The sequence below is a fragment of the Artemia sp. Qi Xiang Cuo genome, chromosome 13, assembly GCF_049724085.1.
Source record: "Artemia sp. Qi Xiang Cuo chromosome 13, ASM4972408v1, whole genome shotgun sequence".
NCBI classification, from domain to species: Eukaryota; Metazoa; Arthropoda; class Branchiopoda; order Anostraca; family Artemiidae; genus Artemia; species Artemia sp. Qi Xiang Cuo.
Genome location: NC_142806.1, coordinates 34,126,737 through 34,152,420, shown reverse-complemented (window position 1 = coordinate 34,152,420; position 25,684 = coordinate 34,126,737). Strand labels below are relative to the sequence as shown.

Sequence of the window (25,684 nt, the reverse complement as noted above, 5' to 3'; positions counted from 1 at the left end):
TCGGTAATCTGTCATGCCTCATCCGCACAACGTGCCTTGGCCATCTCAACCTTTCTTTCATTATAGCCCTAGAAAGCGGGATTAGACCACATTTTTTGCACAGCCTACATTTTGAAATACGGTCAGTCAGCCGGGTACCCAAAACAATCCGTAGGTAATTTCTCTGGAAAACATCTAGCAAATCTTCATTCGCTTTTCGCAGCGCCCATGCTTCAGAGCCATATTTGACCACTGTCGTCAATGTAGCTTAAAATATTCTAATCTTGGTTTGCAGACTTATCTTCCCATTCTTTCGAACTTTTTTAACTGTGAAAGAACACCCCGAGCCTTGGCTATTCTATTTTTAACATCTTTACTGCTCCCACCGTCCTTACTAATAATACTACCAAGGTAAGTGAAGCTGCCCACCTGATCAATCTTTTTGTTACCCAGCGTCATATTTTCATCTGCACTTATTCCTAGCCTTAGTGACTTAGTCTTCTTAACATTAATTTTTCAAACTTATTCTAGCGCCCTCAACTCACAAAACCTCTAAAAGTTCATTCATTTTTCTCACACTTTTATCTATGATCCTTTAATCATCAGCATAACCTAAGTCCAGGAGAGTTTTTTCCTCACCATTTGATTCCGTAGTCTCCCATTGTCTTTCCTATGCTCCTTAAGACCGAGTCTATCAAAATAATTCATGGAAAGGGGTATAGAACACAGTCCTACTTAACTCCTGATTTAATTCAAAACCAGCTGCTAACCTAATTTCCTACCTTAACTGCAAAAATGTTATTCTCGTACATAGGACTAATCACTTTAATGTATTTGTCTGGTGTACCATACAAGGATAAGACCTTTGCTAAGGCTCTTCTGTCAACAGAATCAAACGCCTGCTTAAAATCTAAAAACAAACTGAGGACCAAAGGTGCTTGATAACTCAGACACTTTTTAATTATTAACCTAAGAGTGAAAATTCGGTCGACACATCCTCTACTTTTTCGAAAACCGTAATGTTCTTCTCTTAAAACTTTGTCTACACCACCTCTCAGTCTAAAAAGTACTATATTACTAATCAATTTGCTACCTAAAGAGACCATACTAATGCCTCGATAATTACCACACTCACTCTTTTGACCTTTCTTATACAGTGGCTCACGAGGAGGAGAGCTGGAAAAAACTATGCATCCACGTGGACTTGTGTTTTCGCACTGGATTTGTTCAGCAAAAGTGTATTTTGCTTGCATCCTCCTCTCACCCATCTGTTGTTGAACTTAACGAAGAACTTTAGTTCAACTTTACCTTGAGACCACGGTAGTCCTAAATGGATCCCACCTTTGTTGGAAGGTGAACGGGAGTTCAAATCCCAACCTCATGAAAATGGGCCCAGACATGCTGACATCTAACAAACCTATAATTAAATAATAGAGGCCTCTTCTAAAAATATATTTAAAAGCACTGTAACGTTTTCTGACAGGTTAGTTTTCTCATTTATTTCAATGATATTTCCTTAGCTAGTTGATAATGATAAAGGTAGCACTTACCATTTCATGAACATGTCCCTTGAGATTAACTGAATAAGATCTTTTAAACTGATTTCTTTGAGCCTAGAAGAATACGACAGACCTTACATAGTCTTTTGGCTTTTACTCTCCCAAAGTCACAAATAAGCTCATTATACTTATGTATAGCCTAAATTGTGCTTGAATATTGATCTATTACCATAAGCTAACAATACTTTTGGTTAGTTTCAGAGGTTCTATTGGTTTAGGCCTATGAGCTTTTTATTTCTTTTGTAAGAAATCAATTTTGACATTCAAACCATGTTCAGTAGAGCACAATAATTATGCTTATTCAATAAGTTATTGTATTTTATTTCAATAAGCTCATTTGGATGCAAGGTAGGAGTTTGAAGAGAACAAAAATGTGTAAATTTTTACCAAATCATATTATTGACTTATGAATAAAGTGAATATACCATTTGATGCCTTTTTTTATGCTCTTTCCAAATATAATAATCATTTTTGTTGGAAATGAATTTTACCCCCTCCCCTATATACCAATTCAGGGTATATATTTTCACATTAGGGGGGTGGGGGTAAAGTTTAAACTTACCTCCCATTTACATCATAAATAGAATTTGCCCCCCTCCCCATAATGTGCAAGTATATACCCTGAATTGGTATATATAGGGGTGGGGGTAAAATTTGGTAAAGTTCTACAAAATCATATTATTGAGTTAGGCTAGGACAAAAGTGAATACACCATTCAATGCCTTTTTTTTATGCTGATTACGAATATAATAATCATTTGTATCGGAAATGAATTTCAGCCCCCCCCCTATATATTCCAATTAAGGGTTAGGTTAGGTATATATAGGGGGGGGGGGCTGAAATTCATTTCTAATATAAATTATTATTATATTTGTTATCAGCATAAAAAAAGGCATCAAATGGTGTATTCACTTTATTTCTAACTCAATAATAGTATTTTGTAGAACTTTACTTAAAATTCATTTCCCACAAAAATGATTATTATATTTGGAAAGAGCATACAAAAAGACATCAAGTGATATATTCACTTTATTCATAAGTCAATAATATGATTTGGTAAAAATTTACCAAATTTTTTGCTGTCCATATTAGGCCTATTGACTTACAAATAAATTGAACATACTACTTGATGCCTTTTTTTATGCTCTTTACAAATATAACAATCACTTTTGCCACAAATAAATTTTAGCCTACCCCCACCCCTATAGGCCATATACCAATTCAGGGTAGCCTATATATTTGCACATTAGGGGGGGAAGGATGTAAAGTTTAAATTTGCCTCTTATTTGTATCAGAAATAAATTTTGCACCCACCCCCCTAATTTGCAGATTTATAACCTGAATTGGTATATTTAGGGGTGGGGGGAAATTAATTTGCAGCAAAAAGTGATTATTCTATTTGGAAAGGCATAAAAAAATGCATTGAGTTGTATGTTCACTTTATTTGTAAGTCAATAATATGAACAACAAAAAATGTACCCTTAAATTTGGTTTCAGAAAGGCAAGAGGGTGTGTCAACCAAATTTTCACTTTTAGATTAGTAATTAAGAAGTGTATAAACCATCAGACCCCTTTATTTCTCAGTTTTACATATTATGAACATGCATTTGATTGAGCCAGTAATGACTAGTACTATGTACAAGAAAAAATATTGCTGCATTTAAGGTAGGAAGTGAGGTTAGTTTCAGGGGATAAGCAGAGCTGTGTCCCATCCCTGTTTATTTGGATTGTTTTCATATGCATTCCTGTAAGAAACTTGTCAAAGTGTATAGGAGAGCATTGAATCAAATGGGGAAGTAAAACTCTCCTTGACTTAGATGTTGCTGATGATTTAAGTATCTTAGATAAAAATGTTGGTGGAATGAATGATGTTTTGAAGATTATAAGAGGTCAGGGTGCAACAATAAGTTTGGAGACTGATATTTGGAAGAGAAGTTGCTTAGACTAGGAATAAATGGAGGTGAAGAGGTGGTGTTGAGTAATGAAAACATTTCACTTACATTGATAGTTGTCAAGGAGGCACACTTGTGCCTCTATAAAGAGGCGACCCACCACAATGTTAAGCGATTTCAGGTCCTAGAGGTCGCAGAGAGACGGCGGTGATCGCATTTTGTAGCCCAAGCTCAAACTAAGAAACTTGCAAAATTTCATCCTCCTCCGACTTTATCTTCATGGGGTAAACTGGGCCGGAAGTTTGGACCCTCCCACCACAGCCCCTCTTTAACGTTGTCCGATTGGGCTGAAATTTAGAGGTTAAGCTTTCCTAGGGCCTGGGGCTTATCCTCGAAATTTCAGCTCAATCCAATCACTCCTTCCCTGTTTTCAAAAAACCAAATATAGCCACTTAAAATTCATCATCTCTTTTTTTTTTCTTAGCCACGCCTACAGGCCACAGTTGGCAACGGATCCGGGTGAATGAGGACTCATTCGAAGCAGAATTTGACCTGTTAGGGCCTTTTGATATTTTCAGACCGAAAAAATTATCCCCCGAATTTACATTTACGAAAAACCTTGTTTTCCTATATTAGCCCATGTTAATTTTTCCCACCACAACCCCCCTTTAACGTCGTCTGATCGGGCTGAAATTTAGAGGATAAGCTTTCCTGGGGCCTGGGAGCTTATCCTCGAAATTTCAGCTCAATCTGATTACTCCTTCCCTGTTTTCCAAAAAACCATATATCAAGTTTTGCTTGCGTCAAAAAGATTCATCCCTTCACTAAAAGACGAATACAATTAGGTCTCTTTAGTGTAGCAGTGAGACTTCTGGGTATCGGGCGGAAAACCCGGGTTTAATTCACCTATAGATCAAGTTTTTTATATACTGAATTTAAATAAAAAAAAAAATTCAGTTTCTTTTTTAAATTATTTGAAAAAAATTATGTTTTCTAAAGAGTTAAAAAAAATGAGTTACAAGGTCGACCCTTAAAACACCCTGTCGAGAAAGAAAAGAATACTACACAATCATCTAACAGTTAGTCAAGCAATAATAAGTAATAAACTCTACAAAAACGTGCAGAAATTATTTGAAAAATACTACGTTTTATAAAGAGTTAAAGAGGCTGAGTTACAAGGTCGAACCTTAAAACGTACAGGGATTAGGAGGCAAAGTTGGGGGGCTGCCGCCCCCAGACCCCCGCTTTCGCAGCCTTTAAATAAAAAAAAAGTTTTTTAAACTGAAAGTAAGGAGCGACATTAAATCTTAAAACGAACAGAAATTATTCCGTATATGAAAGAGGCTGTGCCCTCCTCAACGCCTCGCTCTTTACGCTAAAGTTTGACTTTCTCACAACTCTTTTTTTAAACAATAAAAACTTTAGCGTAACGAGCGAGGCGTTGAGGAGGGCACAACCTCTTTCATATACGGAATAATTTCTGATTGTTTTAAGATTTAATGTCACACCTTACTTTCAGTTTAAAAAACTTTTTTTTTATTTAAAGGTTGCGAAAGCAGGGGGTTTTGGGGGTGGCAGCCCCCTTACTGTTCCTCCTAATCCCTGTACGTTTTAAGGTTCGACCTTGTAACTCAGCCTCTTTAACTCTTTAGAAAACGTAGTTTTTTTCAAATAATATTTGAAAAGATGGTGGATGCAATGAAGATTTAAAAAGTAGAATAGACAAGACCTAGGATGTTTTTAACAGCTGAAAAAAGTTTGGAACAGTAGGAAAATAAGTCTTCAAAGTAAAAATAGAATTTAGAATTTCTAGTGATGACAGGTAAAGTATGGTTCTGAAACATTTCAGGCACCTGTTAGACTACCTATACATCAAACACCAAGCTGTACAAAAAATGTAATTCTATCCCAATTCTTAGAGCTATAAAGAAAGAAAGGTTGAGAAGGCTAGGACACATTTTAAAGAATAGGATGATATATTTCTAAAGATTGTTCTATTTGGCCATACATCTTGGGCAAATCAGAAAGCAGGTTGCCCTCAAATGGGGTGAGAAGAGGTTATAAGGAAGAAATTAGAACTCCAAGTATGGGAGTAAAGTGTGGAGCTTTGAAGAGATTGGGATTGAGGAGGAGCATGTGCAGCTATGTTGGCCTTGGGCAACTTAGGGCTGCAGTGAGTTGTTAGTAGTAGTAGTAAGAAAAATATTACCAGAAAATTTAAAAACTACTTTCAAATAATCAGAAATATGTGCTTTTATAATAAGAAAAAGTGCCTTGCCTCCCCCCTCTGATGGAAAAATATGCACCCCACTGTAGATATTGGCACTTTTTTTTAGTTATTTTCTTCCTGCAGACTGATTGGTTTAAGATAATAAAAAAGAAAAAAGTAATTCTATTGACAAATATAGTTTAAATATTTAAAATGAACTGTATATTTATTCATTGGGGAGGGGGGCTGAAATGAGGCAATACACCTTTAAGAATGGAGTAAGTAATGATTGCTCATGCATCTAGTGGTGCATTCACCTTGTACCAAGCTTAGTAGTGTAAAAAAGCACTCAAAATTTACCAAAAGCTCTTACTTCATTCTCTTCAATGGAACTTATTTTCTAATTGATTTCAGTTTAATTGACTATATATACCCTATTGCCTAGATACAACCCTAGGATAAACAATAACTTGCTGATTTTATTGGTTTTAATTCATCAAACTTGGCATTTAGCCCAGGGCTGTATCTAAGCAATAAAGGGGATGGGGGACCTTTTTACCAGCCCTATGTTAATGGAAGGCACACCTACCACCAGAATGCTTGACAAAACATTGAGTTTTTCAGCAGTTTTGGGGGTGGTGGTTAGTGGTTTGCTAAAGGAATCTACTTATGAGTAATCAATGATTAGATGGTACTGTTGTCTATATAGATGTTAGCCTGTAAATCTTTGAAATCTCTGGTTTTCCTGTGCTGGTGCAGTAGGATTAATCTCTGCTTGGTAATGCAGGACCTGGAATTCAATCTCAGCTACTTAATTCATAAAAATCTGCTTTTTTATCAAAAGATGTGGGGGTTGTATAACCTTGGTATCATCTTTATGTCATAACATCTGTAATAATTATATTATTTACAAATTATATTATTTCATTTTTGAATTCTTGATCAATATGCCTAAGACTCTAGGCAGGCATGCCTTTCCAAAAACTAACCTGACAAGTATGTGTCCAATAAGAGAGTAATGCATACTCCTGCCATTTACCCATGCCCCAGCCATTTAAACATTTGCCTCCCAATTACTTGGACTATCTGTCTTGGCTTTTCTCTGTCTACAATTACCCACCGCCTTGATGCAACCTATTGCAAAATAGTTGATAACTTCATATTCAAAATCAAGCCATTTAAACCCCCAGCCATTTAAACATTTGCCTCCCAATTACTTGGACTATCTGTCTTGGCTTTTCTCTGTCTACAATTACCCACCGTCTTGATGCAACCTATTGCAAAATACTTGATAACTTCAATTCAAAATCAACGGACTCGGTCCGAATTGAATTGAAGTTATCAAGTATTTTGCAATAGGTTGCATCAAGACGCTGGTTAATTGTAGACAGATAAAAGCCAAGACAGATAGTCCAAGTAATTGAGAGGCAAATGTTTAAATGGCTGGGGCACGGGTAAATGGCAGGAGTATGCATGACTCTTATTGGACACATACTTGTCAGGTTAGTTTTTGGAAAGGCATGCCTACCTAGAATCATAGGCATGCTGATCAAGAATTCAAAAAGAGGCAAACAGGGCACACCCGCATATGGTCTTAAGAAGGTTGACCAAGAATTTAAAATTAACATAGGACCATAAATTTGCTTGAAATAACTGGCAAACAATCGTTTAAAGCCATCTTTCAAATAGTACCTATTCGTTGCCTAAGCTTAGCCCCACAATCTGAAAAAAAATTTGAACAGTCTTGGAAAGTGTAAACAAAATCAAATTGAATATTTAATATATAATGATATTAATTGTTGAAAGATCCATCAGTTCAAGATTGTATTTCACTGTAATTTTATTTTCATTTTCAATGCTGTAAGAAGTGGAAAAGAAAATATTTGTAATATAATCGTTTTCAGTGAAGCGCCAATGCTGCAGTAGGCGTTTGGTTTTTACAGTTAAGGAAGGGGGCAGTATCCAAACTCTTGTTTGCAGTGAACCTATATTCGGCTTGAACAATTTTAGAAAGAACTAATAAATTAATCTGAATATTTGATGTACAATGATATCAATTGCTGAAAGCTCATCAGTTCAAAATTTTACTGTAATTTTAATGTTTATTTTCAATATCAAGTACAAAAGAAAATATTTTGAATGAAATTCGTTTTCAGTAAAGCGCCAGTGACGCAGTAGGCTTTAGACTTTTACAATGAGAGAAGGAGGCGATACCCAAACTCTTGTTTGTAGTGATTTTTTTTCGTTTCAAGCTTGATTTGCATATTCAGTTTAAGTTTCACTCGTTATAAGATTTATTTATTCATTTACTCTATTGTATGTTTGTTTGCATTGATTGTTTATTTGATTTCTGTTCGTCTTGAGTTTCATTTATACTTCAATAGCAAAATATTTTTGTTTGGTTTCAAGTTTGATTTGCATATTCAATTTAAGCATTACTTGCTTTAAGATCTATTATTCATATATTTTATTACTTGTTGTACGTATTTTCGCTGTGATTGTTTATTTAATTTTTGTTCGTTTTGGGGTCTACTTATTCTTCAATATTGACTTTCAGTCGTGTTGAGTCTGAATTTTAAAGAGTATTTGTTTCTGCTGATAATCATTAATATTGCCTTTACATTTCATTGAAAAACTTATATTTGGGAATGTATTTTTTAAATTAATGGAACATAAATTATCCAAGACAGGAGAAGGACATAGCGTCATTTGCACTTTACTGAAAAAAAAAATCTATTTAAACATTTTATCTTTTATAATCGTTAATATAACTTTGAAAAATCGAAAATCTCCGAGTATACAAGGACTTTACCGCGTCTTGGCTAATTGACGAAGGCCGTATGTTAAGAGGTACCGCGTCGTTGGAGTCAACCAACGATTTGACGACCCTGAATGGCGCGAATATTACAACTTCAAATTTGGAATGCATTGTGTCACTAAAAACAAACCTGTCAGTTGTTATCCTTAAAACCAGAACCCTTACAAAACAAGAACAAATGGACCTACTTCTGCATGAGATAATCTGGAAGAGCTGGGATCTCATTGGTCTATCTGAAACCCACATCTAAATCACTGGCGAGGAGAAACATGGTGTCTCTACCCTTATCCTCTCTGAATCTGAATGTAATGATGAACAACATCGACAAGGAGCCAGCTTCCTACTTTCCAGAAAGGCTAGAAGATTTCCGATTATGGCAACTTCCATATCAAAATGGCTTATTGCTATCCACCTGAAAGGCTCACCTGTCAGTTTTATAGTTATCCAAGTTTAGACTCCAGACTCCAGTAGAAATGACAAAGAGTCTGAAAATTTCAGTTTCCAGGTTCAAAGTCAAGTCGATTCTGCCCCAAAAATGGACGTAATCCTTGTCATTGGTGACAGCAAAATTCTAATTTCAGATCTCAAGACATTGATCCAACTCTAATTTCAAGGACATGATGGAATTCTCATCCGAAAATGTCCAAAGAATGACCAATGAATCAACTCTGGATGTAAGATAAAACTTAGTCATTGAACTTGCTGCTTATACTTGCACTTTTGAGTAGTCCGGTTTATAGATTTTGCTCCTTTTTTAAAGTTTGTGTAGGCTTGTCTAGGGGGGATGTTTAACTATATCAAAAGACACCAGTTTCATGCAGGTTGTCAAAAGGATGTATCTGCAATATCTCAGAAATAGCTAAGGGTATCAAGTTGAAACTTTCAAAGAATGTTGAGGGATGACAAACTAAATCAAAAGACATTACCTACACACAGGTTGCCAAAAGATTGTATTTATATCTCAGGAATGCTAAAGGTATCAGATGAAACATTTGGGGAATTTTGAGGAGTATATTGAACTAAATCAAAAGACGTTATATGCATCCAGGTTGTCAAAAGGGTGTATGTGCAGTATCTCAGGGACAGCTAATGGTATTAAGTTGAAACTGTCACGGAATGTTGAACTGAATTAAAAGGTACTGTATGCATCCAGTTGGAGAGAAGGGCGTATCTGAAATATTTCAAGAATAGCCAAGGGAATTGAGCTGAAACTTTCAGGGAATGTTGGGGGGTGGCTAACAAATCGAAAGACACTATGTGTATGCAGGTTGTCAAAGAAGGGCGCATCTGCTATGTCTCAGGAATGGATAAAGGTATCAGGTGAAATATTTGTGGAATGTTGAGGGGCATATTGAACTAAATCAAAAGACGCTATGTGCATCCGAGTTGACAAAACGGTATATGTGCAGTATCTCAGGAAGAGCTAAGGGTATTAAGTTGAAACTGTCAGGCAATTCAGGTTTTGAAACTCTATGGAAATGTTCAGGAGAATGTTGATCCAGTGGCCTCTCTTGCGCCTCTTAGAAAATCTTGATTAGCACCCCGCCCCCTGTTTCCCGAAAAAATTCAGGCGAAATTAAAAAATCATTTATTAACAGAATTTGCCAACTGCGCCCTCTATTCCAATAAAATTGTAAAATGATTGTGACCGTTAGATTATTTATTTCAAGCTTGGCGCCCCTAAAATTTCTGCGGCTGGGGCAAGGGCCACCCCTTATTCCCCCCTAAAATTGCTTTTGTGTTGATCGAAACCAAAAGACAATATTTGTATTCATTTGTTCAAAGGAGTGTATCTGCAACGTCTTGTGGACAGCTAAGGGTATTAAAACTTTCAGGGTATATTAGGGGAAGGGGATTTAAACCAAATGAAAAGGACACTATGTGTCTTCAGGTTTGAAAAGAGCATATCTGCATTGTCTCAGCAACGGCTAAGGGCATCAAACCGAATCTTTCAGGGAATGTCGAGGGCTAAGGATCATGTTAAAATACGTAAAAATACTATGTCTATCAAGGATGTCAAAGGGTGCACTTGCAATAAATCAGGAATGGCTAAGTGCATTTAGTGGAAATACTCAGGAGATGTTGGGGGATGTCGAACTACACCAAAAGACACTATGTGTATCAAGGCTGTCAAAATAATGTTTCTGCAATATCTCAGAAACAACTAAGGGTATTAAGTTGAAACTTTTAGGGAATGTAGATGGGGATGTTGAACTAAGTTTCTAGACTCTGTATGTATTCAGATGGTCAAAAGGGTGTATCTGCAGTACCTCGGGAATGGCTTAGGATATTTAATTGAACTTTATGGGAATATTTAGGAGGATGTTGATCTAAACAAAAAAACAGTAAATGTGTCCAGGTTGTCAAAAGGGACGGATCTACAATATATCACGAACGGCTAAGGGTATTAAGTTGAAACTTTTAGGAAATATATAGGGGAGTGCTGAACTAAATCAAAAGACACTATGTGCATCCAGGTTTCAGAAAGGAGTATCTGCTATATCTCAGGAAGGCTAAAGCCATCAGGTGAAACTTTTAAGGAATGTCGGGGGACATTTTCAGCTAAATAAAAAAAAACCTATATCTACCTAGGTTGTCAGAAGGGCGTATGTGCATTATCTCAGGAACAGCCAAGGGTATTAAGTTCAAACTGCCAGGGAATGTTGAGGAGGGGGATGCTGAACTGAATTGAAAAGCAATGTATGCATCCAGTTGGACAGGAGGGTATATCTGAAATATGTCAACAATGACCAAGGGCATTAAGTTAAAACTTTCAGGGAACGTTGGGGAGGGGGGGGGGGCTGCTAACTAAATAAAAAGACACTTTGTGTATACATGTTGTCAAAATTGTTTATCTGCCAAATCTCAGAATCAACAAAGGGTATTTAGTTGAAACCTTATGGAAGTGTTCAGGAGAATGTTGATCTAAATCAAAAGACACTATTTGCTTCCATGTGTTCAAAAGAGGTCTACAATGTCTTGCGGACAGCTATGGGTACTGAAACTCAGGGTATTTAAGGGGAAGTAGAGCTGAAACTAAATAAAAGGGGCACTATTTGTCTCCAGGTTTGAAAAGGGAGTATCTTTAATATCTCAGGAACAGCTAAGGGCGTCAAGATGAATCTTTCAGGGAATGTTGAGGGCCAAGGGGCATGTTGAACGACATAAAAACCCTATGTGCATCCAGGATATGAAAGGGCGCATCCGCAATAAATCAGGAAGGGCTAAGTGCATTTGGTGGAAACGCTCAGGAGATGCTGGGGGATTTTGAACTATACCAAAAGATATGACGTGTATCCAGGCTGTCAAAAGAACGTATATGCAATATCTTAGAAACAGCTAACAATACAAGTTGAAACTTTCATGGAATGTGGCGAGAGATGCTAAACTAAATTAAAGGAATCTTAATACACCCACATGGTCAACAGCTAAGGGTCTTTAGTTGAAACTTTCTGGGAATATCTAGGAGGGTGTTGATCTAAGCCAAAATACAGTATGCGCGTTCAGGCTGTCACAAGGGCGTATATACAATATCTCACGAACGGCTAAGAGTATTCAGTTAAAACTTTCAGTTTAAGTTCGGGAAGGAGATTGAACTAGATAAAAAAATACTATGTGTATCCAGGTTTCAAAAGGGCATATCTGCGATATCTCAGGAACGCCTAAGGACATCGTTGAAAATTTCTGGGAATGTCGAGGGGATGTTGAATCCAGGTTGTACAAGCGCATGTTGAATCGTATTTGCGTCCAGGATGTCAAAAGGGCGCTTCTGCTATAAATCAGGAATGGCTAAGAGTATTTAGTGGAAAGTTCTAGGGAATGCTGAACCAAACCAAAAAACACTGTGTACATCCAGGTTGTCAAAAGAACTTATTTGGGCTTCCTCAGGAGCAGCTAAGGGTATTAAGATGAAACTTTCAGGGAATGCTGAGGAGGGTGTTGAACTAACTGAAAACACAATATTTGCATCGAAGTTTTCAAAAGGGCATATCTTTAATATCTCTTGATGTGTTGCTAAAAGTGTAAATTAGCAACTGAAGGGGCCCAGCTGAAACTTTGAGGAGATATTGAATGGAGAGAAGTAATTCTTCAATTTTCTTGTAAATACATCCTTTTTATATATTTTTTTTAAAATTAATCACAAAGAAGTGTCTGAACAAAACAAACAAAATCTTTCGCATATTGACTAAGTTAGAATTTACGTTCTAATGGATTCCTTTGGTTTCATTTTAAAGAATTGGTTAAGAAAGTTAGCACTAGGCTAAGGAAATGTAAATAATGTTGAACTTAGCTATCATCGTCAATATTCTTGTTTTATCCTTTTCAGGATGAAATCCATACAGCCTCTTGCAGCAGTTATAACATGCGTTGGATTTATCTGTATTTTGTCAAGTATTACTATGGCATGCAATGAAGCAGTATGTGCGAGCATTGTCAGCAAATGTATGCTTACCCAAGCTTGTAACTGTGAGCTCCGAAACTGCACTTGCTGTAAAGACTGTTTCAGTTGCCTCAGCTATTTATATAGTGAATGTTGTTCTTGTGTTGGTATGTTTCAATTTTAATATTGGATAGAGCCAAATATCTTTTGGGAAGGATTTTTTCTTTCTTTGTGGTGTATATATATATTTTATTTGTGTTCTGTTTTTTTTTACGATTTGAATTTGTTTCTGTTTTGTTTTTGTTGGGGGGGGGGAGGTAACAATGTTTAGTTAACATGATACTAGATACACGCAAGTTTAACCCATTTATCTTGGTGAATTCAAGTTGCAGGAATTGTTAAAAAGCCCACAATTTTGTATTGAGAAAGTGTTTGAAATTGTTTTCCTTCATCTCTTACCCACCTAAAGCTATTAGATTTATTTGAAATTTTTCCTGGTCTAATATTGGTGAAAGTAGCATGATGTGATTGAAACTAATTTGGATAAGCTTACCTTCATTAAGATTTATTTCAACACTAGGTCATCTAAAACACAATCACTTTATAGAAAAACAGTTTTTTCCACACAGAAAACTGTCAAACCATTTCACTTCTGGCATATAAATGTCTCGTTGGTACTGTCTGAAAAAAAAAATGGGTACTTCCTTATTAGCAATAATGAAGCTAAAGTGGATGATTAATCTTAGATACAGTGGACGTTAAAATACAAATTTATAAAGATTAGTAGTTATGATAGTGTTACTTTGAGAAGGTAAAAGTATCCTAGACTTAGATTATGCAGATGATTTGATTGTCCAAGTTACAAAATGTCGGAAAAATAAATGATTCTTTTGGAGGTTTGGAGCGTTCAAGCTGCAAGAATAGGTTTAAAAATTAATGTTAAGACTAAGTCGCTTAGACTAGGAATAAATGCAGCTAAGAGATGATGTTGGGTAACGAGGAGATCAATCCAATGGAAAATGTAAAATTCACACATCCACAGTAGACTGTGGATGCAGTGAGGAGGTAAAAGTAGAACAGCCAGGGTGTTTTTTCACGGTGCTATTAATAGGAAAGATTGTGGATCCAGGGAAGATGTAAAAAGTAGAATAGCCAGGGTGCTTTTTGCTCTTGGAAATTTTTGTAAGAATAGGAAGATGACTCTGGGAACGAAGATTATAATATTCAAAGCTACTGTATTGAGAGTGGTCAGGTATGGCTTTGAAACGTGGGCACTTCAAAAGGCAGTTGGCCAGTTACCTAAGGAGAGTTTTAGGTACCCGGTTGACTAAAGTTTGAGATCGGTAGAATTCTTTTAACGGATATAGGATGACTGATTGTCGAAGATTGTTCATTTTGACTATCCATCTGGTGCCAAACGAGAAACAGGTCATCTTCAAATGGGGTATAAAGAGGTCATGATGAAGGATTTACAAAGTAGGAGCTTCTTGGGAGGGGTAAAGTAAAGCTTTGAATAGGTTAGGGTAGAGGAGGAACATGCGTTTCTGTGTTGACCTCAGGTGGCTTGTTTCTGCAGTGAGTTTTTGTTAATACCAGTAAGTTGTACTTTTATTCATCTATAAAAGTATCTGCTATTTTATGTTGGATATGATTATTCAGTTTAATTTTCTTTTGTTTTGGTTTCTCCGACCAAGTTTTGATTGGTGTTGCTTTCCCATACCAGTCAGTTTTACCAGAAAATTTTCAGAAGAACTTCTGGTGAGTGTACGGCAATCCGTAACACCCTCAAAATAGCAATGCGTACTCCCTTTACCCTATCCGATTCGTGTTCCTGTCAGAAAAAGGAGAAAAAAGGATACGTGATCTGGATTAAGCCACAGGCTAGTAAAAGGCTGTAGCCTAGGGGATCCTAAACATTTGGGAGATGTTCATGAACTTTGAATATACCTAATATTTGAAAAATAAATAGAGTCTAATCCAGTTGAATTAAAATAACATTTTTTATATTAAAAAAGAAAAAATGGCGTGAAAAACTTAAAACAAAATCAAATCTTTTTGCTTGAGGATAAGGCAAAAGGTACTCTTGCTTAAGATCCCTTATTTCTATCTAAGGAGACTAAATTGGGCTTTCTTTGTTTTAAGATGAGGGATTCCAGTTTGGATCTTCTATAACATCACTTTAAGCCGAAAAAATAAACCACAAATGAATCTTCATTTATGGAACGTAATAACGGTATTTTTTATTATGGTTACGGCACTTATATTTTTTACTAAGCGGAGCACTACTCTGAATGGCTTCTTTAGGTTTTTTCTTTGTTCAGTATTTGTATTTGTACTTGTTATTGACGACTTGACCTACCTTTGGCAGCTGTATGGATATTGTATCGGTGTTTGGCTGTTCTCCCTTAACTCGGGCCAATCATATAAGGGTCGGTGGCGCCAATTGGGAGAAGGGGCATTTTTCACCTCCTTGATTTCTTAGCCCCACCTTCTAAGTTTGAAAAATACGTTGTTTTCGACTCATTCTTTGAAAAAATATCCTTTTTTGGTGTTTACATTGGAAAAAATAAAAAACACAAACTTGCCCCCCTTATATTTTGAAAAGAAAATTTTGTCCCTCCCCCACAAATATTTGTGTGAATTGGTGCCACTTGTAAGGGTACACTTTCGTTTCAATCCATGTTAGCAATAGTATCAATAAAAGTAGCAGTTCTTTCCTTCTCTGCTTTTACTACTACTACTACTTTTCTGCTTTTATTTTCTACCATTAAAATTGTTTACCTATTTTTAAAATTTAAAGAACCACTTCCTAACGTTGAATATTTCTAAGAGAAATTTTGACCTGGTCCCGATCCATTGGGGACTCAAAAGCTCCTAAACCTATGGGCCCAAAATAGTCTTGATATGGTTCTCATACGTCTAACCTATGGCTTTTTAATCCCTTTTAGACTTGTGTCCTAAGCCAAATGTATCAAGCAGTGAACTAAGTCGAATATCACAAGTAGAGGTTCTTCCAGATAGCGTTCCTGAACTATTTTTAGTGTTGACTGAAGAGGCAGACTCTCTCGATCGTTGGACTTCCCTTACATTCCCAACTGATTTTGACGCTTCTGCGTTTAAAGGAAAACCAGATAAAGAGATGAAATACAAAACAAGTAAGTGTCCGTTTCATATTTATAAAGTTGTTTCTCCTAGTCAACCTTGCATAGGGAAAGAAATATAATGTTAAAAGAGGAAATTTTTACCGAAACTCTCCCTGGGCTTTGAAAGTTTTAGTAAGGGCTACGGAACCCTTGAAATACGGAGCTTTGTGCTGTGTAAATAAGCCTAAATGTTAATCAAGCTTTATTGGAAAGATGGAAAAATGTTTTACGATTTTAATTGTTTTGCTTGCTATGCTGTTTAAAAGTTTGAAAAAATAAGGAACATGTGAAAGCTGCTTTTCTGTGTTCAAATTGCCGTTCTCTACTGCATGATTATGCATAACATAAGAAATAAACACCACGTTACTGAAACCTGGTATTAATAGAATAAAAAGGCAACATAGAAGCCCTGATCCTACCACATTCTAAACCTTACATAATTCATATCCTTTGATAAGGTAACTTTAAATCATTCTTTATGTTGCCGCTCGACCATGCCTGTTACCTTTAACAAATTAACATTGATTAGTAGACGCGTCACTACTGCTAAAAATTGTAGCAACACCAAACCCTCTCATTCACAAAGCTTCGCATGCTCCTCGTCCACCCACTATGTTTATCATCTTCGCTCTTTACTTCCTCCCATGGAATTCAAGCTTCTTTTGAATCTTTTCAAAATACATCTTTTCACCCTGTCCAATGACGTCCTGATTTTTTTGCTCCCAGTTGGATTTCCAAAAGGCACAATTTTTGGCAGCCCGTCATCCACGGAACGCGACCTAATCACCTAATCTTTCTTTTGTTATAGCCCTACACATTGGGATCAAATCACACTTTTTAACTCGTTTTTTTCAACTCACCAACTTTATTTCATTTATACATTTATAACTTAGATCAATATGATATTTATGTTAGGCAAAGCCCAATATGTTTTACGCCCCTCGTTTGCCTTTATATTCATAGATTATGGGGAAAAAAATAGTTTTCCATTCTTAAGTCCATTTTGAAGACGAGTTTAAAAACTATTGTATTTATCATGTACCGTTAATGGTTTTATATCTTCCAACACTTACCTGACACACACTTCTTCTGAAAAATGAAAGTTCCAACACTTCTTCTTCTACAACACTTCTTCTGAAAAATGTAGATTCATGAGAATTTCGTTTTCCTATTCGATGACTAATTCTCCCACAGTTTTTGTCATGCCCCTTAAGGCAAAATCCACCAACTTATCCCGTGTAACCGGGTTTACAACTCAACTTAGATTAACTCTGGGTTCTACCCCAATCCCAATATTAACCACGAAATTCTACTTTCTAACCATGCCTTAACTACGTTCTTAGACTGTAGCGGCTATACATGGCATTTGATAAAACAACGAAAAACGATGGATGCAATAAAAAGATAAAGCAGAAAATTTGGCAAATATCTCCGCTAAGCTGTCCTCAGCGCAAAAGGTAGACACAAGAAGTTTCTTTTGCAGTGAGGACGGCTTGACGGAGGTCTTTGGCAAGTGTCTGACTTATCTTTCGTTATATTTGGTGTATGAAAATAACCCTCATTTGGTTTTTCATTGTTTATTATTGTTCTTCATTTTCTATCAAACCATGCCTTAATCACTTCAGCATAGTTGTCTGCTATACCTTGCGAGGATAGAATCTTTGCTATAGTTTTTCGATTAGTTGGAGCAAATGCCCCTGTAAAGCTCAATCTCTAAAACTCAGGACTAAAGGGGTTTGATAATTCAGGTACTCCTCAATTTCTAGCCTAATTATCCCTGAAAGTGTAAGTTATAAACATTAGCTGGTCTCAAGAAATTGCAGGTATACCCTTTTGAGAACCTGGATGCACATAGTGGGCACAATCCTGGGCTCAAGTAGAGGTAGTCAAGTCGAAAGTAGTCAAACTTGAAAAGAGTTCCAAGTAGTCATAGCCGCAGTCACATTCGTAGACACAGTAGAAGTAGCAATAGTTGTTCTGAAAGTGTAAAATTAACACCCTCCATAACTTAACCACTCCTAAGTTATTACAGCTACACCTTATTCTAGCGTCTTTTCTAAGCTAATTAATCAATAATCACAAATGGAAAAGTATGTGCTCTAAGAAAATATACACCTAGCCGAATTATCGGTCAATACGTCCTCTACCTGTCCTAAGACGTCACTGTTCTTCTCTTAAGACCTCATCATTAGTATTTCAGATTTTTAGTCAAACATCATTATAAGATTGTTCTGTACAATAAACTGGCAAAAAGAGATACCAATATTCTACTAGTTTCCGAACATCATAAAGCAAAAATTGAAGCAGGTCAATTGAATATATGAATATCAAGTGACAGTGATATTCTAACCATTGGCTTGTTGTCCAGGAAAGTCTTGAGATTATTTAGAGTTGTGAGAATATTTGAAACAGTTTTATCATTCGTAACTAATCTGATGCGCATTTAATTCATTTTCAGCCTATTATTATAATGTATTCGGCTGTCAAAATCCAGAAGCATTTACTATATTAATATGCACAGCATAAAACATTACTGGGGAGCTGATTATGATTATTGTATATCCTCTTTCAAGTAAAAAAGCAAACATGAAGATCGTATTTTTTTTCTGCCTTGAGATTCCATGGAAGTGGAAGACTTCCATGCCTAGAATGGAAGAGCAGTAACACGCATGGACTTCATTGCAATGCCGTCTAGATTTTTGTCTAAAACTAACGCCTCTGTTCGGGTGAAAATGTGAGAACTTGCCAGTGCTTAAGTTGGGAATCTAAAAGCCACTTAGCTTGTTTGTTTGAAAATATTGTACATTTTGAAATGTTACTTTAAGTACATTTCTACTGTCTTAAATTTTAGTAGAAATTCTGGCATATTGTAGCAAATACGACAATGCTACCTATTTAGTGTGCAACTTAAAAAAAAAATTCATTGATTATTTTATCAAGTCCTAGGATCCACCGCCACTGATCTCAAGATAATTCGCCGCGTAAGATTAAACTAATTTTGAAGAAAGGATCAAGCATCTTGTTACATATAAAAAGAAGATAGTCGAGTTTGATTACAAGTTTTGTGAAACTTTACAAGTTACAATGTAATTCCTGACAACAACCAAACCAAACAACTAACAACAACAGTCGAGGACCACCATAGAGAATATGTCTGAACATTCAACATCTTTGACAACAACACTTATGTCCCTCGCGATGACAGCACAGATTATGCAAGTTTGCTTTATTTTGCTTGGTTGAAGAAGGAGAGGGGAGTGCAAATTCAGTAAAACGGCAAAACTTTATAAATTATACTGAAAATATAAGGACAGTTGCAAAAATATCGTGATTTACGGAGGGCATGGACCCGAAAATCCTCCCTTGCCTGCATGCGTTTTGGTGTGAATGGTTAATTGTGAGGGGCTATGTAGTACGTGAAGTTTAAATATTGAACTTAGTAGGATATGACTAACATCTTTTGATGCAGGAAAAAAAAAGGTTAAAAAAGTTTAAAAAGAAAGTTAAAAAAAAATATATATATAAAGAAATCAAATACTTTCTCATTTAAGAGAAAGCATCGATTTTTCGTATTGATAATAACAAAACTGTTCAATCCTAATGAATTATCTTGACTGACCGTTGGTAGTCCCACTTTTCGGTGACTTATTTCAGCTCAGTCCTAAGGCCCAAAAACTGTGCGTTTTTACTGATCAGATTTTTTTTTTTTTTACCGCTGCCGTCATACCAGTAGAGGTGAATAGGATGGTATTGCAACTTACAGATTGAGCGGAAAAATAAACGTTCGGTATATTTAACGCCAAAGGTAGCAATGCAGCCGTCAACTTTCAATACATTTGTGTTTTTTTTGCACCTCCGCCGAAATGTTCCAACGATATTGAACTTTTTTCTTTCAAATTTAATGCTACTTTTTAAAGTTTTACGGTGTTTGTTTAAATAAGGTACATTTTTTTTTAGTTACGATACGGAATGGATCTTATTGATTATTAAGATATAACCTACTTGAAGAAAAACATCTCTTGATGTGCCCTCCTTCAAATTACTACCATACAAAATTCTTTATAATACTGCACACTAAAAACGAAAAGCGTAAAAGGTATGTCAAAATCACTGGCGATTTTGATAGTTTTTTAAGTTATGGACCAAAATGCTTCTGATATTTTTCGGCCAACTAACTTTAATATTTAACTTACTTTCTATTTAAAAAGAAGTAAAAGAAAACACGGTTCCGCAATGGTACCAAATGAGTAGGACCGCCAATTAGGGGAGGAGGAGGTGACAATTTCCTCCCTTAATTTTTAAAAACATCTTTTTTGTATTTTCGTTAAAGAAAAATCGGGAAAAAAACAAAAAAGGCCTCCGTATGGATTCTTTCTGTATCTTAATGAAAAAAAAAGATCGAAAAAATAATCGTTCCCTTGTCTATATTTTCGTCAATCCGTGCTGATGCAAATGAGTAAAAAAAACGAAGAATTTTCTATCCGAGCGTGAGGATAACTTATTAGGTCCAATTTAAATCCAAGCATTTCTTCTATTTTTCAGTAAACCAAGAACAGGAAGTTATACCAAAGAAAGAGACCATTACTGTTAACTGTACAGTTGCATATTTATCTCAGTGTGTTTCTTGGCAAAAATGCAAGGCTTCGTGTCGATCTATGGGAGCATCTGCATACAGGTGGTTTCACGATGCTTGCTGTGAATGCGTAGGGCATAATTGCCCTCCATTTGGGGTTGATGATTCAAGGTAAAAGTCTTCTACGGATATCATCATTTTGATTTGTAGTACTTTCATTTTGTCTGTACTTTTTTCCCTTGTCTTTTAAGGGTTACATTCTTTTATAAGAAATTTTGCCAAGTTTTGAAAACGTAGCGTACTTTTACACCGTCTTTAGGAACGTGTCACCATTTTTTTGAAGAAAAATACGTCTTTAGACATGTAATTTTTTAATGTTTTCAGGGGCTGGAAATAACGGAATTTCGTGCAATACTTTTGTCGGCCAAGCCAATGGAAGTTGCTGTAACACTTCACGTTCTTCTAGTAACATAAATCTAATTTCTTTTTAGGTTTCATTTAATATTCTTTTTAGCTTTCGTTTTAGGTGTCATTTAATCATCCATATTAACCCTTGTCATTTCAATCTATGACGTGATTATTCATTTAAGTTTATTTTCTTTGTAGTTTTTATTTATTTATTCCTAGGAGTTTATGTTTGTTTTAAGATTAACGTGTTTTATGAATCTACTTTTGTTCGTTTTAGGTTTTAATATTTTAAATTGATTTTTTCTTATTCTTTTTTTTATTTATCTATGTATTTTTTTTTATTAAGAAGAATATTCACCCACGAGGTGATAAATATGACTTCACGCAACGTAACCTTATAATTTATAAGCTTAAAGCAAATACCCAATTGGTTTACCTTAAGATTGTTTTCATTAAAATTTATTAGAGAGAAGGAGGGTGGAGGTCCAACAGTAGTTCTGGGAAAACCGCCGTAAAATCCAAAATAAATACTTTTCTTACTGCTTTTGAAAATTCTTCTTGTAGCTTACGAACTATGCGAACTAAATGCTTTTAGTTCAGATCCAAGATAACCCCGAATTGAAATTTTCTTTTTATTCTTTTTTTGTGTTTCCTCGAATTTTGTAAACTGCCTGAACCTAAATTTGATTTATTGGTACTAATAAGGTTACCAATTTCCAATTATTCTACTCATATTGGAAAAGAGTCCACAATCCTGCGCAGTGCTAGTGGAGAAATAACCAAATACAATCGTGTTCACTTTATAAGTAATGCTTATGTATGTGTAACAGTTGAAACTCTTAATCAAGACAGTAAATAAACAAATTAAAAAGGCCTGATGATTGGGGCTTCACATTCTGAAACCCTTATGAGTGATGAAAAAAAGTAAAGAAAGAACCAAACTGTATAAAAAGCAGAGACAAGAAAATAACAGATAAAAGTTGAAAACGTTATATAATAAGAAAAATTGAAAAAAAGACAAGAAACATGCATCTGAAAAACTATTATGGTTCTTTTCTGCAAAAGTTATAAGAAAACTCCTGTGATAATGAAAAAATTTACTCAATTCCAATCAACCTGAAGCAATAACCGTGCTTTGGTATTAAAAACTGTGATGTTTACCAAGTAATTGGTACCCATACTAACGACTAAAAGCGCGCTAATTATTTCATGCCTTCATAAAGTTTTATAATTAAAGTCATCAAAAATTATGCAGAAAAAGGTTAATTTTCATCAAATACATTTTTGTTGGGAAATGGTATCGTGAAGAAATTATTGATGGATGTGTTGAAAGTACAAAGAAATGTAATAAGTAAATCAAGAATTGTGCAAGGAAGTGGGTGTAGAAAAAAGAGGAAAAACTGGCAAGAAAAACAGTTACACATCTCTGCCATTTTCCTCTCTTATGACACAAAAATTAAAGAAAGACAAAAAAAATAGCTTTTCAAACTCTACTAATAGTGGGGATTTTGTTAAACGCAGCGTAGATGGGATGCCAAAAAACATACGAAGTTGTTTGTACAGAAAATGCACAATGAAGTTGTGTCTTCCCAAACATTTTATATTAGCAGACCATACCAAAACTAGGAAAAGTCATCAGTAGCATTAATGTTAATATATTCGTCCCTAAAGCATAAAAAGCCGTAAATATTTGATTTAGTGGTTCTGGAACATTTAGTGGCGTTCTGGATTATAGTGTGAAATAGATAAAACATAGAGTTTGATCAAACAAAAATAATTGGCATTTGCAGTGAACTATAGCCTATCGAAGCTTATGAGAAATCGTAGGAGTTGAAAGAATTATTTATTAGGGATTAGCGTCAATAGAAATGAAGGAGATTTCAGATTCAAACCAATTTGCAACATTTTGCTTAAAAAACACACTTTTGCCTCATATAATACTAATATTTACGAATAAAATGTGGATCCAAAGTCAACACATATGTTTGAACTGACTTTGGAAATTTCAATATGATAGAAGAAAGTTCGATGATACCAGTTCTGATGGAAGAACTCGACATACTTTCGAAATGAAAATGAAAAAAATCAATAACTTTTCAAGCTTCAAGTTATATTAAAGGCTGATAACCTCCTTTTGTTTTAATGAATTTGGATTCGATTGACCAATTTTTTGCGCAAGATGTTCACGTAGAAAAAACGGTCTTTCTGTTAAAATTTTATGCCAGAAGACATAATTCATTCTCTTAGCAAAAATGGAAGGAAGTTTTGCTTCAGGAATGCGCCAAGAACTCATCTCCGGGGCCAGCCTAAAATAATGTTAGATTGTGTGGGTTTTTGAATTGTAGGAGTAGTAAGGAAGGGGGTCATTAATATGGGCTCTTTAGTAGATGGGCTGGTAAGAAAAATAAACTGTTGAATTTTTATGAATCAAATGGCATCTTATACATATTATTATGTAAAATATGCAAAACATTTAAAGGGGAATAAGTGTTGTGATGAAAATATAAATGATCATCAATGTAGAGGGATCTTACCCCCCTCCTCCCCCATTGCTAGGCTTATATATGGGCCCAATGAATGTGTTAACTATTTTTTCAGGGTACATCAAGAAGTGCGATTATAGTAGGCACTAATTGTTTCATCAATTCTAGTTGAAGAACATTGCATGCTAATTGGAATAAACTAAAATAAAAACAGGTGATGGAATCCAAGTGTTGTATCAACTGTCGAAAAATACCCCCCCCCCCCCAAGAAGTAATATACGTGGCTTCATGTAACCAAACCCATAATTTTTTGCGAGCCTTAATTTAGACCAGGATTGGATTTGCTCCTCTCTGTGAAATGAAAATTAAGCTGTCAGAAAATTTCTTTTTTCTGTTTTCAAGCTATCTTAGCAACCATGAAATTAGGAATAATTTCGCCAAGAGTATGTTTTAAAATTCTAGTCTATGTGTATAAAATTTACGTTCAAAATAATTTCAAATTGATGGCTTGAAAAAGTTTTTTTCTTCTGATTTTTGCTATTGTTTTTGTTCATACTCTTGGTACTTTATGAAGTTTTATTATATTAATTTTTTTTTTACAGAACAACTAAAATAGTTTTTCAGATTTTTTTTTTATTTTATTTTTTGGTCTAATTTTGTCCCTCTCTTATTTTCTTTCCCGTTGTTTAAGGCCAATAAATCCGAAATATTCGGGCTTTGCTTAGTTTATTTTAGTCACTATCAAGACTGAAAGGTTCATCATTAAATTTTTATTTCTATATTTTAATTTATTTATAATTTGAAAGGGAGTGTGATCCAAGAAATTATTTCCAATTTTATTGTGTTTAACCAACCCGATTAGGAATACGAATGTTTTTCTAGGTGCTCTGCATGTCCTGATACAGATGACGACGAAGATGACGAGGGTATTTTTGAAGAAGAAGAATTTGATCTTTACAAGGCGGAGGAAGCGGCCATGGGTATAGCTGAGGAAGCAAATCGAGAAACGAAAGAAGCCAAGTCTAAATTGAATATGTGAATTAAATTCTAAGATCACTTACCTCAGGACAGGACCAGTGCCGTAATCGAAAGGGGGAAAAATACTACTTTCGCATTTTTCCTATTAAAATTAAGCTTGTAAAATGAATTTCCACCCACCAAAAGGAAACAGATTCAGAAAATCAAATTTCACAGGTTGGACAAAAACTTTTCGAGTGGATACTTCAAAAGCAAAAATACTTAAAATAAATGCTTGTGTAGTTTGAATTATTCTTTTTGTTCCTCTCATAAAATCAGAATTTCAGGACATTTCCTCTGCTTTACGGGGCTTTAGAATCGTTAGTATATTCTCCTATCTATCTCTGTAAAGGTTAGAGAAATGAATATTCCAGTCACACAAATTAGCCCCATAAACACAAGTTGATCAGAATTTATGAAACTTATTACCAAGGAAAATTGGGCATGGAGGGTAAAGTGTTATAAGATTTATCAAGAGCCTTATATATTGTTTGGAAACAAAAATAGTTCGTTTCCATGTTTGTAAAAAGCTATAGATATAGTTATACATAAAGCTAGTTTAGAGAACATCCAAAAAAAAGTTTGTCAAAAGGTTGGAAGAAAATGGCAGCTTACTGGCTATTTAATTCCTTAAATTATTATCTGTATTGTGTTGTAAATCCTAGTATCGAATGCCTATGCTAAATTTGATGAAACATTCTAATGATAATTATTCTTCCGGTTCATATCTATGAATCTAATTTTCACTGGCCATAATTCATGTTAGTTGGATGTTTTCTACATATCTTTATATAGTTGACCTACTGGAATACTTTTTAAAACCTAACAAGGTGTTGTTTTGGGGAGCCATAGCCGCCCAAATGTTGAAAATTCCCTAAATACGTGCCGAAAAAGATACAGTTATCCGAAAGTGGCTTCTATTTTTTTTAAAACACTCCCCCTCCGCCCCCCCCCCTCATCTGAAAAATCTTCAGCCGTTGGTCTCACCTGAAAAATTTTGAAATGACGTGTCTTCAGTTAAATATTTTTTTAAACCTTCATTGGTTTTTACACGATAAATAGTTTTAATACTGATTTTGTAATGTTTGTATAGTTTTGAGTTGACAGTACTTTTCCCTACTGTGCATAAGCTTTTTTGGTGGTAAACCTTGGGCTTCCAAGTAAACTGGTGTGATTTGTATTTGTTATAATTACCATACTCCTGTTATTCTTTTCCGTCCAT

The 25,684-nt window shown here is 35.2% G+C and overlaps 1 protein-coding gene across 1 annotated transcript; it reads left to right on the top strand.

Moving 5' to 3' along the window:
- Positions 1 to 1,444: 1,444 nt before the first annotated feature.
- Positions 1,445 to 24,837, top strand: LOC148945221 (protein twisted gastrulation-like). The gene is made up of 5 exons (XM_089099576.1): positions 1,445 to 1,462; positions 12,785 to 13,005; positions 15,787 to 15,993; positions 20,524 to 20,725; positions 24,328 to 24,837. Exons 2-5 carry the CDS (start codon positions 12,786 to 12,788, stop codon positions 24,482 to 24,484), a joined length of 786 nt encoding a protein of 261 aa, XP_088955702.1. The 5' UTR covers positions 1,445 to 1,462; position 12,785; the 3' UTR covers positions 24,485 to 24,837.
- The last annotated feature ends 847 nt before the right edge of the window (positions 24,838 to 25,684 follow it).

Coding starts and splice junctions, on each gene's coding strand:
- LOC148945221 (XM_089099576.1), top strand. CDS start 12,786: ATGAAATCCATACAGCCTCTTGCAGCAGTTATAACATGCGTTGGATTT. Junction 13,006..15,786: donor TGAATGTTGTTCTTGTGTTG/GTATGTTTCAAT, acceptor AATCCCTTTTAG/ACTTGTGTCCTAAGCCAAAT. Junction 15,994..20,523: donor AGAGATGAAATACAAAACAA/GTAAGTGTCCGT, acceptor TCTATTTTTCAG/TAAACCAAGAACAGGAAGTT.